This window comes from Apis laboriosa, unplaced genomic scaffold, assembly GCF_014066325.1.
Source record: "Apis laboriosa isolate Shangri-la unplaced genomic scaffold, ASM1406632v1 scaffold5_cov152, whole genome shotgun sequence".
NCBI lineage: Eukaryota > Metazoa > Arthropoda > Insecta > Hymenoptera > Apidae > Apis > Apis laboriosa.
This window is the reverse complement of record NW_025223857.1, coordinates 1677792-1692582: the sequence shown is the minus strand read 5'-3', so window position 1 is coordinate 1692582 and position 14791 is coordinate 1677792. Positions and strand designations below refer to the sequence as shown.

Here is a 14791-nt window from a genome sequence, read left to right as displayed (position 1 = left end):
CCAAGAGAAGAATTTCTTCTTCTCATCCGTTTCACCGATACTCGACACGCGTTTTAAACCAGGAAAACATCGAGGCATTCCTCTTTCGTCTTCCACCCCACGTTTCCACGCCACTGGACTCTGCACGTGCACCCACCATTCCTGTTGTCTTCTTATTTACGACCGTTGTTTCGCTTCGATCGTGTTTCAACTACTTTCCTTTGCTTTTCTTTGCGGTTTTTTGTGGACAAGTACGCGTTTCATTTTGGATTGGTTGGTCTTATGCGTGAATACTTGTTTTTTTTTCTNTACTTGTTTTTCTTTCTTTTTTTTTTCTAGTTTTGGTTTTTGATATCATTTCTTTATCTTCGTTATTTGCTTATATTTTTTCGTTTGTGGATTTAGCTCTTAATGGCTGCGCGCTTAATGGCCGATTCTTATCGCGGAATGGAATGTTTTTTTATCGCAGAGAGGAAGAAGGAATGAATTGTTTCAAGAGAATTACTTATATGGGATTATTTATATATGATTTCCACGCGTTAAATTCTTTCATTAATTATTGCAAATTGACGAGTGAAATTTATTTAAATAGGGAAAGATGAAATTTATTGATTGGAAATATTTTTATTTATAGGATTTATACTGAAATTTTTTCGAATTTTCGAATTTCGAAAAATTGATGACATTTTTTGTAAGATATTATTATTATTTATTCAAATACTTTTGCGAAAAATATATATATATATACACACTTCCACGTTTAGAGTCGATTCATATTTGAAAGCCTCGTGTTTCGCATTTGGACAAATTCACCAACCGGTCACTAACTTTGCGAATAGTAACTTTTCGTGTATTTAGGCAGCGGTCCAGAAGCTGGAGGAGAGCAAGCGCGCTAACGATCCGGGTAAAAGCAGTCGCTTAAACGTTCCTCCTCTCTTGTCAGAAACATCCTACCCTCCCCCTTTCCACCTCTTCGAGCTGCACGCGGCTCCTGCGTGACCACGGCTGCCAGATAAGTTGAAATCATGTCGATTTACGCTTACGTCGGTAAAATTCCCTCTTCCTTCGAAATATGTAAACGGAAAGAGGTGAAACGAAGTTGTTAGTTCTCGAGTTAACGAATTCTAGTGTTGATTTCTGATTAGTGAAATTAAATTATAAATACTAGTAATACGATTATGTAAAGGGATATATATTTCGTTTTAGCTTTGAACGGAAGTTTTTAGGTTAGCTTTTAGGTTAGTTTCGTTGGAACTTATTTATAGAGCGTTTGTAGAGGAAATTCAAAATAGTTTGTTGAGAAAGGAAAAGAAAATTTGTTCAAGTTGACTGATTTCTGATACGTAGAACAAAATTTTCTTTGATTGACATTGATGAGCAAAATTTGATAGTTGAAGGTACGAATAAAATTACTTCTATCTTTATTGTTCAGAATATAATAATAATAATAATCGCAAATAATTGTAGTGCTAAATGGTTATACAAAGAGTGGATCAACTATAATAGCTACGAATAAACGTTATTCGAGCATTTTGATAAACAATTAATTAAACTAACTTTATTCGAAATTTTTAAATTAATTATTTTTTCAACTCTATTTTTCTGCTACATTGAATTGAACTAGAAGAGAATTTCTAAGATAAACCATTCACCTCTCTTTATCTTCGGTTTTGAAACAAAAAAAAGAAAAAACATTAAAAGTCCAATATTTCACAGTCGTAAAATTCATTCAATCACCATCGAAAATTACCCCATAACCTCTCGATCAAAGATTTAAAAAAAGGGGGGCAAAAGTCCGATCGAAGGAAACGAAGCGGAATAAGAAGAAGGGAGGAAAAAAAACGTAGGGCGGCCAAGTGGGTCAAGAATTGACCGAAATAGGGTGGCTGAAAAACGGCAGCGACCGACTACTGCGTCAGTGGAAAACGATCGAGTTCGAGCAGCCTCGGCCGGAATCCGGAGCCGACGTTGCGGCTGTGCCGAGCTCTGTGACGCAATCCTACTATACACGGTGCACAATGGCCCGTATCTGGGTCGTGGTGTCACTGCTACCCCTTGCTCGGCCGCCAGAGGGGCTGCAATTCCTCCTCTTGCTCAAAATCGCTGCGATATCCGCTCCACCTATTCTTTTATCAGTCTACTCCTTCTTTTCTTTCTATTTTTTTCTTCTCTTTTTTTTTCTATTTGTTTTTCTTTTTCTTTTCTTTTTTTTTTGTTTTCTCTCTGTTGTTGATTTAAGGGTGGAAGGATTTAATTTGATTGGTACATACTGAAGAGTAACTAGAAGAGTTGCAGCTTTTTTAGAGATCTTTTTTCTGATTGCAGTAATTCTTGGTTTCTTTTAATAGCTTCTTAGAGATAGAATTATTTTGAGAGAATATAATCTGGAATATAATCTAATTATAGTATAAATTTTAGAATTTATATATGCAGTGTATATATGTGATGTATTTATAAATTACCTTTTTTTGAATCTTGTTGTTCGTTTAAAAGAGAATGTACTAAGTGATTGATTAATAGATTTTGTAATATGTAATTCTTGGTTTCATGTTTTTAAAGAATTCTTTTGAAAGATAATATAATTTGTGGGTTTGAATTAGTATTTGTGAATCTAGAGATTTTAATAAATATAAAATTAATTTATAAAAATATCAGATTATTGATATTTTTATATTCATTTTAATTTTCAGAACTGATGTAGAATAAATTCACTGTAAAGGAAAAAAGATATCGGATTTAATTCAAAATATACGATGGCTCTTTTGAGAAATAATCTTTGAAAGAATTTAATTTTGGAATCAAATCGTAAGAAGGAATGATAAAAAAATTAATTTTGGTTAAGATTTAATAAAAATATATAATAAAAGAAGAAAAAACTTATAAAAATATTACACTTTGAATCACAAAGAATAATAAAGTAAAAGAATTAAACAGACTTTTAGATCAAAAGAAATAGCACAAAAGATCATGGTTTTCAGTTAAGCTTCGAATTACCTCCTTAATTTTCTTTAAATTTCAAATTGATTATTCGCGCAACACAAGGGTAATTGATCCGATATCTCGAATTGAATCTCGAGATTCTAGAGATGTCTTTTTTTCAGAAAAAGTAGAATTCTTTATCAAGATTCTGGAGCAAGAAGAGTCATCATCAGGATCGTTGCGAATCTTTCTGCCTCGAAAAGGAGGATCCAAGAAGGTGTTCTGGGTTAAGTACCGGCGAAGATTTCCACCATTTCTTGCCAATTTAGGGGAATGTTTTGCGCGATTTATGTTATAAATGGCGGCCATTGATAAAACAGCTCATTGTGGAGGAAACGTTGCATGATCTTTATACTCGAATTTCTCTTCGTGCTATGGTGTATTAACTGAAATTTACGCCATGAAAAATGTTTATAATTCTTCTTAATATGCAAAGAATAAATCGATTTTCAAGTCAGAAGAAACTTTTTAAATTAAAAATTCGTTTGAATAATTTTGTGCGTGTAACGATCTGGGGAAGGAAAAGAAAATGGTTTGTGCAATTTATTCATAAAATAAAATGGGGGAAAAAACTTTAAAATCCATTTGAATAATTTTGTGCAAGAAACGAGAAAACAATTTTTATCGATTAAAATTTTTACGATTCTTTTAATACTATCCATCAAGGAAAACAAATCACCGTTTAGACGAGAATATAACTTTTAATTTATAAAATCCATTTGTATAATTTCGTTTTGCAAGAAGCGAAAACGACGATAAATCGAGAAAAGAAAAAAAACGATTTATCAATTAGAAATTTTTGTTAATATTATCCATTAGATGAATAAATTATTATTTGGCGTGAAATATTAAAATTTTAATTTTACGATTCACATTTGTATAATTTCGAACGAAAATCGATCTATCGAGTGGAGAAAAGACAATTTTTTAAAAGTGATGTAACAACGGAGAGACGTATTCGAAGCATCCCCAAGGTTGTCTAAAAAGCGATCAAGTAGGGAAAGCGGGTCACGGAAGGCGAAGAAAAGGGCGTCGAACGCGTATCCTGAAATTACGTTTCCAGCGATTTCTGTGACCCAGATCGAGCCAACACGCAGATTGCTCGCACGCAAACCGTCAACCTGGTTGTTCTACATTTTCAGTGACATCCTTTCTTTCCCTCGTTTCAAAAGAAATCTCTCGCTCTTTCTTCGTTGTGAAATCACAGGAAAAAGATCATCGTGAATTCCAATTCTTTAAAAAAAAAAAAAAAGAAGATACATTTACAATGAAATTTTTGATTTTGTTTTGTTATTATATATAAGAATTTTTAAAAATTACTTAGCGTCAAAGGATTGCAAGAGTTACAATAGAGATGATAATTCCAAAATTTTTCATCAAACAATCTTTAAATTTCTGAAGAAACTCTTCCCCTGTGAATCGTTTCACAATGAATTTCACAAATTTTCGAATTACTTATGTTCGTATCTTTTAAATCTTTAAGTCTAATTATGGATACTCGTGTGATTTGTACAAGAGTTGCAATCGATTCAAATCCAATTTCTCTAAAAAGTCTATTCTAATCTTTAAATCTCGCCACTCAGAAGAAGAAACTTGAAAGAAAACTGCCCCTTTGAATGATTCGACGACGAATTAGACCATCGAGAACTCGATAAAGAAGCACCAAGGAATTGTTCCTCGCGAGAGAATATATCTCGAGGCAGAGATCTTTCAATCTGCTAATCTGCCTCCATTAAGAACTTCATCGATCTTTTATCTCTCTGCAGTCTCCCTTTGTTATCTTTTCATCTTTTAACCTACATCACATACAGCTGTGAAGAAAAGAAAAAAAAGATAATGTATACATATATAAAATATGTTATATATAAAATATGTTTAAAAAGTAAAAGATTCTCGATATAATATTCGAAATCTAAAATATTCAAATATTCAGAATTTTCTTCTTTATCAATTAATATCAATTAACCTCTTACAATTTAATCGAAAGATGCTAGAATATCAATATTTAATTTCGATCAAAATTCCATACGTATTTAGTCAATCAAGAATAAAATTCTAAAGAAATAAAAATATTTAGAATTGTTGATATTTTCGACAAGTACGATAAAATTTATGATAACTTACATATCACAATTTCGTATCAACAAAAATATTCTTAATTGGATTCACATCAGTAAAGTTGGTCATAGAAATTTGATAAAAGATAATAAATTATTACGTTGTAAAGATGAAAGAAATATTCAAATAATGATGAAAATGAATTTTTACTTTGAATCGTCTCAATGTTCAATTTTCTTCTCTACATTCGAATTGAGGCAATGCTTCTCTTGACTTTTCATTAAGCGCGGACCATGGAGAATGTCCTTTTTGTTGCATTACACGTTCGACCAATCAGAATTGTGTTTTAATCTCATTGGCTTGTCAATTTTACATATTTTTCATTGCTTTTACTAACAATATATATAATTTGCAATTAAATTTCATTCAGATCTTCAAACTTTATCAAAGACACGAAAAATATTGAAAATTGCGAATGATCTTAATATTTTTTTGTATATTCAAGTCAATTCGATCGTGGTATATCGCGAGAAACGCAGCATAAATCGAATTTCAAACGTGTGGTGGGGATATTCGATATTTCCTCGAGGTAGGATTACAAGTGTAATTTGTGTTTATCATCAGGAAAACCACTCACGCAGAGACGTTCTACGTATCAAAAGCGTAATATATATGAATTCGTATAAATTTCAACTACTAAGTCGATCATTCGTTGATCGTTCACTTTTGCCTACGATGAATAAATCTCTTTTTTTTTTGTTTCTTTCCTCCTTTTTCGAATTTAGTAGATTCGGTTTTTCAATTTTTGAAGTACATCATTAATTATTACTCTTACAAATTATATTTAATTAATAACTTGATATTCTATGGTAGGTATTACATGTATATTAGTTGATTATATTTTAAATTTTCAAAATGCATAAAATGTATTCAATCAATAATATATTTGCTATTTTAGGTTAGGTATTATATATATTGTTGTATTATTGTTTATATAATTATTGTTTTATATAAATTAAACTTAATTTATTTTGGAACATTGAAACTATCAACTTATAATATATAATTTAAATTTATTATAAAAATATGATTAAAAATATAAAAATATACATAACTGTAATATAAACTATAATAAAATTAAAAATTTTAATATAAAAAATTTAAAAAAAAATTATAAAAAAAAATTATAAAAAAAAGTAAAAAAATTAAAACAAATTTTGATTCCTTTGAATTTTACTATTAAGTATTTATTCAAGAATGATTTTAATATTTAGTAATATCAGGCTAATATTATATTTCGTTACAATAATTCTCTGATTGTGAGATTCCAAAGACATAAAATTCATTTTAAATTCAAATCATATATAAAAATGCATAACTAAAATCTATTTTTTTATTCATAAAAAAATATATTTCAGCTTAGTTGAATAATTGACAAAATTGGATGACCCATAAAAGTAAACACCCCACTTCGATCGGATGAATCGTTAACCTGAATCACCCTCAAAGAGGAGCTACTCTACTTTGAAAATTTCAACTACTAACAACAACAACAACAACAACAACAACAACAACAACAACAACAACCGTACATGGTGTAGCTGGCTTGTAAAAGCGAATAGTCTAGTTATCGGTTAATTTATAGCTAGACGAGCTATGTAGATGAGGGTGGCCTCGAATAAAGGGTCAGAAACATGGATGGTCGTCGATCGAGCGTCAAGTCGAGCACCAAGGGGGTAAGTTGTAACTTTCAAAGGACTCACCCTTCATGCCGAGTACTTGCACTTCTCCTCCAGTCGAGAGGACACTTTCCTGTATGTGGTTGGCCGCGAGGCGACGATATCGATACGCTTCGAGACGCGAGTCGAAAGTCTGGGTTCACTCGTAGGAATCTACTTCGATCAGGAATACACGCAGGAATATGGAACACACCCTGAAAACAAACACGATGAACATCAACATGATTGAGAAGGATACATAGATTGCATAGTTACTTGCTAACGATATATTGAAATTAATGGAAAAAATTTAATTGGAAAACCAATAGATCAAGAAATATTATTTGTTAGAAAATAATATATAAGATGATAAAAAAATATATTCAGAATTGTCGATATATTAAAGTATAGCAAAATTTTCAAAATTATGTGACATTTTAACATTATGGGATTATTTTAATCTGTATGCACTTTGATATTATATTATTGGATCGTTAAATTAACGCTTACAATGTTTATTACTTATAAGATATTTCATTTCAATACTTTTTTTTCTATATTTCTAGATACAGTTGACGCATCGAAAGAGAATATACATCATTCATCTTTTATCTGAATTATTTTTCACTATGAATAATTAATTATTAAGAAAATCAAGATGATCAAGATCACATGACATTCAATGTATTAATCTTGCACTATATAATCCTTTTTCTTTTTCTAAGAACTCTAAGAAAAACAATATTGTAAGAGGATTAAGTTCAACGTATCCTTTAATTAAATTTAGACTTTCTTGTTCATTTTTCTAAATTTTGATCATAATGAAAATAATGATATTGATATTATATTTTTCATTGACTAATATTAACTTAAGAGAAGAGATATTTTTCCAATATATCATGCACCATCTAGTTTAATCCTTTACGAGGCTTTCCAAAGTAAATTCCACAAGGAATCACTATTCTCCAGGCGGTTGGAGCAATTTGCAACAACTCGAAAGCGTTTAGAATATGGTAGAAGTGAGGAGAAGAGAGGAAGAGAAAGACAAGCATAAATTGACGTTCGTCCTTACGATACATGCAATACTCGTAAAGACTCGATTCCTACGATCCTCGAGGTATACCCAATGACCCGATGGAATACATTATTCCTGAACGTTTCCGGCGTGGGACCGGAAGTCACCACCATTTGCACTCACGCCGCGCCTGTTTCACGGTTGATTTGTGGTTAACGGAAGTCTTCGTGATTCTCGAGAATATCGATTAACTTTATGCTATATATCATGGAATTGCTTTTTATTCATTTTATAAAAACTTTTATGTTATCTTAGAAACATTTGAAAATATTCAAAGTTTTCAATTCATGATTAACTTGTATTATTATTTAAACGTTTGTTCATTTTGGAAATTAATTTTCTTCTAATGTCTGTCTAATTTTGGATTCTTTCATTCAAATCGAATTTCATTCTATATATAAATATAACATTAAGAATAAATTAGCGATTTCTTTTCGTAATTTATCGGAAATTAAGTTCCCATTACGTTCTTTTACGAATTCCCCCCGCGTTTTTTTGTTCGAGGCGAATCTTTTCCCTTTGAAATATTCCTTTTTAAACGACAATAGTCACATGTATATCGAGAATGGAAAAGAGAATGACTGGAAGAATCGAAATCAGAAAAGGAATGGAACATACGCGGAGACGGTCGTTAGACAACCATTTCAGTAACCATACCAACGGTAATGCCGAATCATTAGAAGGTTTCTAGTTGGCAACAATGGCTCAAGGAGTGGGAGTGAGAGGAGCTTTTGTGCCGACGAACCGCTCGCGCCAAACAAATCAACGGAAATTGGGATTTCTTTGATGGGAATCGAGCTTGAGGATCGATGCCTACCGATCGTCATTACTGGGGAACGATTATCAACGAGGTGTCTGATAGCCAGACGCTTGATAAAAAACTTCTGTAAAATGGTATTCGAGTTGGTATAAGTGAAAGAAAGCGAGATAGCGATTAACCGAAATCGTGGTGGAAGAAGAGAGAGAGAGAGAGAGAGAGACTTCCATATTGTTGAGCAAGGAAAGAACGTTGAGTGTTACGAATGAAATATAATTCCATCGACTTGGCTGTAAAACGTTGTCACTTTAAACCCGGAAAATTGTAACGCTCCGGGGAAATTAGATTACGAGTATAAAGGAAGGTAAGCTGGTAATTCGAAAAGAATATTTCACTTCGCGCATTCCAAGTGGAATTTTATGGAACAATATCTCGTATTCTAAATTGTTGCAGGTAATTTCTTTCGAGGAACGTTTAGGAACGAAAGCTACGTTTGAAATTTAAAGAATCTAAGAGGAAAGTGTAAATATAATACGTTGAAAAATGTATGCCTTGCAATACATATCGTACATTTGTTTTTTTTTATCTCGTATCTGTTTTAGAGAAAGAACAGTTGTGATGGATAATTTCAAAAGATCATCGAACAAGCTTGAAAATCCATGGAAAGGAGCTTAAAAGTATCGATTTCCATGTAAGCGATTAACAGTCGCGACAACAATCGAGCACACGCAGAAGAGCTAAACGAATTCTGGCCGCGGGATTAAACCGGGCACAAACGCGGACACATTCAATTATCCGTTGTGCATCCGGATACAAGGCTGTGCTGGAGATACGAGAACCACCCCCTCGAATCCAGTTCTCGCGGCATGGCTCGAAAAGCGTAAAGACTAAGCGGAAAAGCGAGTCGACGTTTCCCTGGAAATGTGCCGGCGTTATCGTTTCCGTCCTCATAACGTGCCACGGCGCCGCTTATCGCGCTTTATCAGCAACGATCCGTTGGAAAGCTACGCGAGCACTTTCCACCCTATCATCTCTCCCCTCCGTTCACTCACCCCCGTTTTCCCTTTCCTTTTATTTTCCATTTCCTCTCTCCTTTTTCCTTTTCCTCTTTTTCGATTCGTATTTCCGTTCCCTTCTTCCTTTAAATATCGTTTTTAATATTTGAAATATCATACAACACTTTTCTATGGAAATTTTTCTTTTGAGAATTTTGTTATTTAATCGACAGTGATTATTATTATAATTTAAATAGATGGAATTAAAATAACAATTGTGTAGTGATCGATTTTTAAATCATTCAAATAATAACCGTGACTAAAAAGTAGCTTGACAATATTTGTGGTCAAATGAGAATCATAGTTCTTATGTTGCAAAGATTATATAATAAGATTGTAATAGTTAATGATTAATGATTTATTTATTATTACAAGTAAACATACATGTACAGGTTCGTTTCAAATATTACTATTGCAGTGGTATCTTTTCTGGAATGTTTATTGCTTTTAAAGTGTTTATGTTTGGATAGATTATATCTTTGAAACTTTTACAATGAGACTTTGTATTTATAAATGTAGATACATTTTTGTTCTTAATAGGAAACGATAGGAATTTATCATGCATATTGTTTCTAGAGATATAATATTCATAAAATCTTGGTTATTGTGACATTTAATTTCTGTTCCTTGATTCTTACGATATAAACATTCTATCTTATCGACAGAACTCTATGCTAATCTTTACCATGCTATTCGGCTCTTTTCGACAATATTCGTTGAAACTCGGTCGACGATCAACTTTCAACTTAAAATCAGTTTTGTAGCCGCTTCAAGCGAGTAACACTTCTTCTTTCTTCTTTTTTACGCGGAAAGAAAGAACTTTTTAAAATTCGATGCATACTAAGATTATAGCGTTCAATATACAAAAAATATTCTGAACAGAATAACAAATGTTTGTCTCAGTTTCTTCGGAATAAATTGCGAGTACGATATCAAATTTGTCTCGCTTTAAAATAATTTACGACCCGCGTTCTTTAATCAGCGAACTCTGTCCAGGTATTTTTTTCTCTAAATCGCGTGCAAACGGAACTTGGGCAATTTTCCTTGTCGTTTCGACCTCCTTTCTCGTTGTTTCACCTCTGTAGGGAAATAATACAGGGAGGGAGAATGACGTGAGTGGATTTAAAGGCGAATAGCGAAGAAATGGTTAAGACCATGCAAAAGAAATATGGCGAAAAGACAGAGAAGAAGGTAAAAAGTATGAAGCTTCGTAAAACTTTCCAAATCATTTTTTACATCGCTCGTTTTCGTTTCATCTTTCGAATCGTCTATTCGCTTCTTTTTTTTTTTATTCCTCCTTATTCTTTTTCATTCTTTCCTTTCCTTACTTTTGATTTCCACGACATATATTTCAGAGAAATAAATTGTACTTTGAGAACGCTTGATAATCTCTAAGAATAATCTGTCTTATATTTTATTTTTTATTGTTGGATTAATGATGGATGTTGTGAAATTGGATTAAAAACGAGCCAGAATTAGAATTTCTTGAATGGATGCAAAAATAATGAAATTTGAACAAGATCATCTTTCATTCTCGGTTAAGATTGAAAATTCCATTGAGAAAAAAAATAAATTATGCAAGATTTGCGAACGAATGGTTTCTCGTGGTAAGGTTTATGCTCGATAATCGAGTCCATTAAATTGCAGAAACTACTCAGGATTCGTCTATACGCCGACGACAGCAAGAAGTTGGCGAGGATTCGATTAAAATTCAAACAAAGAGACGAGTTCATCCTCGATTCAATTACAACTTTCTCCGAACGAAGATGTTGAAGAACACATAAGAAATTTAAGAAAAAAAAAAAATTTTATTCGAGTCTTGAAGATCTCCATAGAGTTTGATTAATATTTAGTTGACAGCGTAAACAAGCTGACATGCAAGGAGAAAAACCTCGAAATTCGTTCGAAATTCATTTCTTGACATTTCAAACTCAAAGATTTAATTGACTATCATTTAAAAATTAGAAATGCGTAATTGATTTTGTTAATATTTCAAAAATAAAATGGAGAAAATTTTGATAAGAAAATTAAAAAACACAATTCACTAAATTTTTTAAACTTTTAATCGAGAATGATAAATTTTTCATGATATTTTAAGATCTCTATTTAATAATATAATTTGTATATATATGCTAATTTATGTATTTATTGTGAATAAGATTACAGATGCCTATGTATAATAAAATTTTTATGAATACGAAAAAAGTTTAAATGGAAATTTTGCTTTTTCAAATTCTATAGATTTTTATATATTTAAATTTTACATAAATAACAATAATCTAGTCATAACACATTTGTCATGAAATGCAATATTATTAATTGATTAATTCCCTATTTAAATGTTAATCATGATAAGCGCATGCGCATATAAAATAATAAAAAATCCTCATCGAATCTGTTCTCGCCGCCATATTCAACAGCAATCGATACTCGCTTCAACTTTATTACACTCCAATTACAAGTTTCGTCGAATCCAATCCTTGGTCACAATAACAGAAGTCTCGATTGATCTCGCCTCTGAACTTTCACGCAACTTGATACAACAGATTTGTACTATTTCTCCATTAGCTTACGAACCAATTCACCAAAACCTAACCTAATTGTAGCATCAATAATCTTCCTTATCTAATAATTTAACCCGATAAAGGTGACTTGGAACTCGATATTCGTCGAACAATGGGCCAGTCTCGAGCGAAAGTCGATTAGACACGGTTGATGATACCGAGTTAATAGAATAGAAAAGCAAGAATCGAGGCTCGATAAACGCGGCCCAGTTTTCCACACCGATTATTCGCAGCTAATATCGTTTCTGCCTCGAAACTAGTTTAATTTCCGCCAATGATAAACTGGATACTCGGCTGGTATCAACCAACCTCACATTGTCGGTTTCCAGGATAGATAAAGCGCGATCACGTGCACCGAAAATGCGCTCGACCGTACGAACGAGTTTCAGTGGGGTTAGTAGAGAATTTGTTTGATTTGTTTCGTTGATCTAAAGTGGTTGACTTTGATGATGAAGCGAACCGTGAGTTTGTTAGTGACAGTGTCGTTACTATTTTGTTTTCGAATGATTTGTGATAAAGTGTGTGTTGAATACGCGTGTGAGAACAGATTTGGATGAAATTTATTTCAAATGATCATTTAAAAAAGAAAATTTTATATGAAGATTATTTAATAAGTATTATTCAGTAAGATTATTTAATAGTAATGTTTCAATTAAGGTTATGTTATTTTGATTAATCGATGGAATTTGAAATAATAGGCAAACATTTTTATTATAAATTTAAAACATAACATTTTGGAATATAACATGTTAAAAAATTCGTATATTGAACAATTATAAAATAAAAAAAAAGCCATTTGTCTCGAGGATACAGAATTTTTTAAAGAATAAATTAACATCCCATATTTCCACTCTAAATTAGGATCATAATATCGAGAATCTCTCGCATGAGGCACAAAAACAATGAGCAATTGAAGGCAACTAATTGTACAACGAGAGAAAATAAAATACCTGATATAAAACAAAAGCGAAATTGCTTTTTGACAAATCCACATTGTACGAATAAGAGGAAAAAAAGGAAGGAGAGAAAAGTAAAAGAAAAGAACCGAGAACACGTTCATAAAACGTCATCCGTGAGAGGCAAAGCAAAAGAAGAAGATAGAAACAAAAAGGAGGGCACTCGTGGCGACCACGAAAAACGAGGAACCACTTGTCAGCCCGGAAAACACGAACCTTCCCTATGACCGTCTCGGCCAACGAGGAGAAAATAGTTGAAAAAAGAGGTTGGAAAATGTGGAAAACGCGTGTTGAAGAATGGGACGTTTGTCCTCGAGGGAAGAGGAAAGGCTAAGAGCATCTTCGCAGGAATACAAAAGAGGATGATATTATTTTTTTGTAACCAAAGACAAGGAGGAACGAGAAACGAAGAAGAAACAAGAAGAAAGTAAAAGGAAAAGAAATAAAGAGAGAGAGAAAAAAAGAGAGAGAAAGGAAGAAAAAGATAAGAGGAGATTGGAAAAGTCAAGATGGGAAGCAAGCCGCGTCAGCGCGCTTTTGTTAAAGAATAACTTTCCTCTCGTCGCGATTTTTGCACACGATCATCCAACCAACAATGATTGATGCCCTGAGGAAAATGGAAAAAGGGAGTATCGAAGGAAAAACCGGATCGATTCGAGTCAAGCGATCTATTCTAAACTTCCTGTTTGCCGGTAAACAAAGATATATTTTAAAACGTCACGAGAAAAGTAATACGGTGATTGAAAAATGAAAAGAATTCGAAATTGAATTCTATTTATTTGGAATTAATTTTCTGAGAGAATCAATAATTCGCAATTAATGAAAGAAATTGAATCATGCTCTCGAGTAAATATTTTTGAGGTTAGAGGACAAAATGTTTTGGTAGAATATTTAGTTTTGTAAAGGATTTATTTCTTCTCAGAGATAATACTGAGGGATTCAAAGTAGCTTAATATAAGATTACGTAACAAGCATATTAACATAAGTTTAGGTTTGTCTATGTAGATTTAGGTTTCTTGAAATGTAAAGATAAGGTTAATTCTAGGTTTTTCAAGTTCTCTATCAACTTAAATGCCCTTCGAGATTAACTTTTACGTTACTTAAATTTAAATCTGAGTTAATTTCAATTCAGAAATTTTCACATCCATATTAACTAGGATTTCTGGCTCTTACTCGTATTAATCTTTCTAATTATGTCATTCTCCATGTCACATTCATATAAATTAAACTTAACGAAGCTCTCTGCATCATAGTGCCATCTATTCACATAGATTTAATCGAAATTATAATGTGCAGCTTCTTCCACGTTACAAGAACTATATTCGTCTTAGGCTCGAAACGTCCATCAGAAACTTCGATAACATGATAGAATCGAAAGAAAATTACGCCCTACTTTCTTCATCCTCGTTTCCTCTACGTATCGATCATCAACCGCTGCCACATAGAAACACATTTATCATTTCTCAATGACTTTTTTTCTTATAAAAAATCTCTCCTCCAACTTTCAAACTCAGGCGCTTTCTGCTAATTAGTCTCTCCAATGATTTATATCGGTCTCTCAGAATCCTCTCTTCAAGTATCGACAAATTAAGAAAAAAATTTGGTAAATTTTTTTTCATCGAAGAATAATCGAAGATCGGTACAAATGGC

General features: G+C 32.3%; 1 protein-coding gene across 4 annotated transcripts in view; it reads right to left on the bottom strand.

Annotated features, from left to right (window-relative positions):
• LOC122718241 overlaps window positions 1–14791 on the bottom strand; it is a 139926-nt gene that overhangs the window by 93158 nt on the left and 31977 nt on the right. For all 4 annotated transcript variants that reach the window (XM_043943117.1, XM_043943119.1, XM_043943118.1 and 1 more), the window contains exon 4: window positions 6780–6949. In XM_043943117.1, coding sequence (XP_043799052.1) covers window positions 6780–6786 — 7 coding nt within the window. In that variant the 5' untranslated portion in view covers window positions 6787–6949. The remainder of the gene's footprint in view (window positions 1–6779; window positions 6950–14791) is intronic.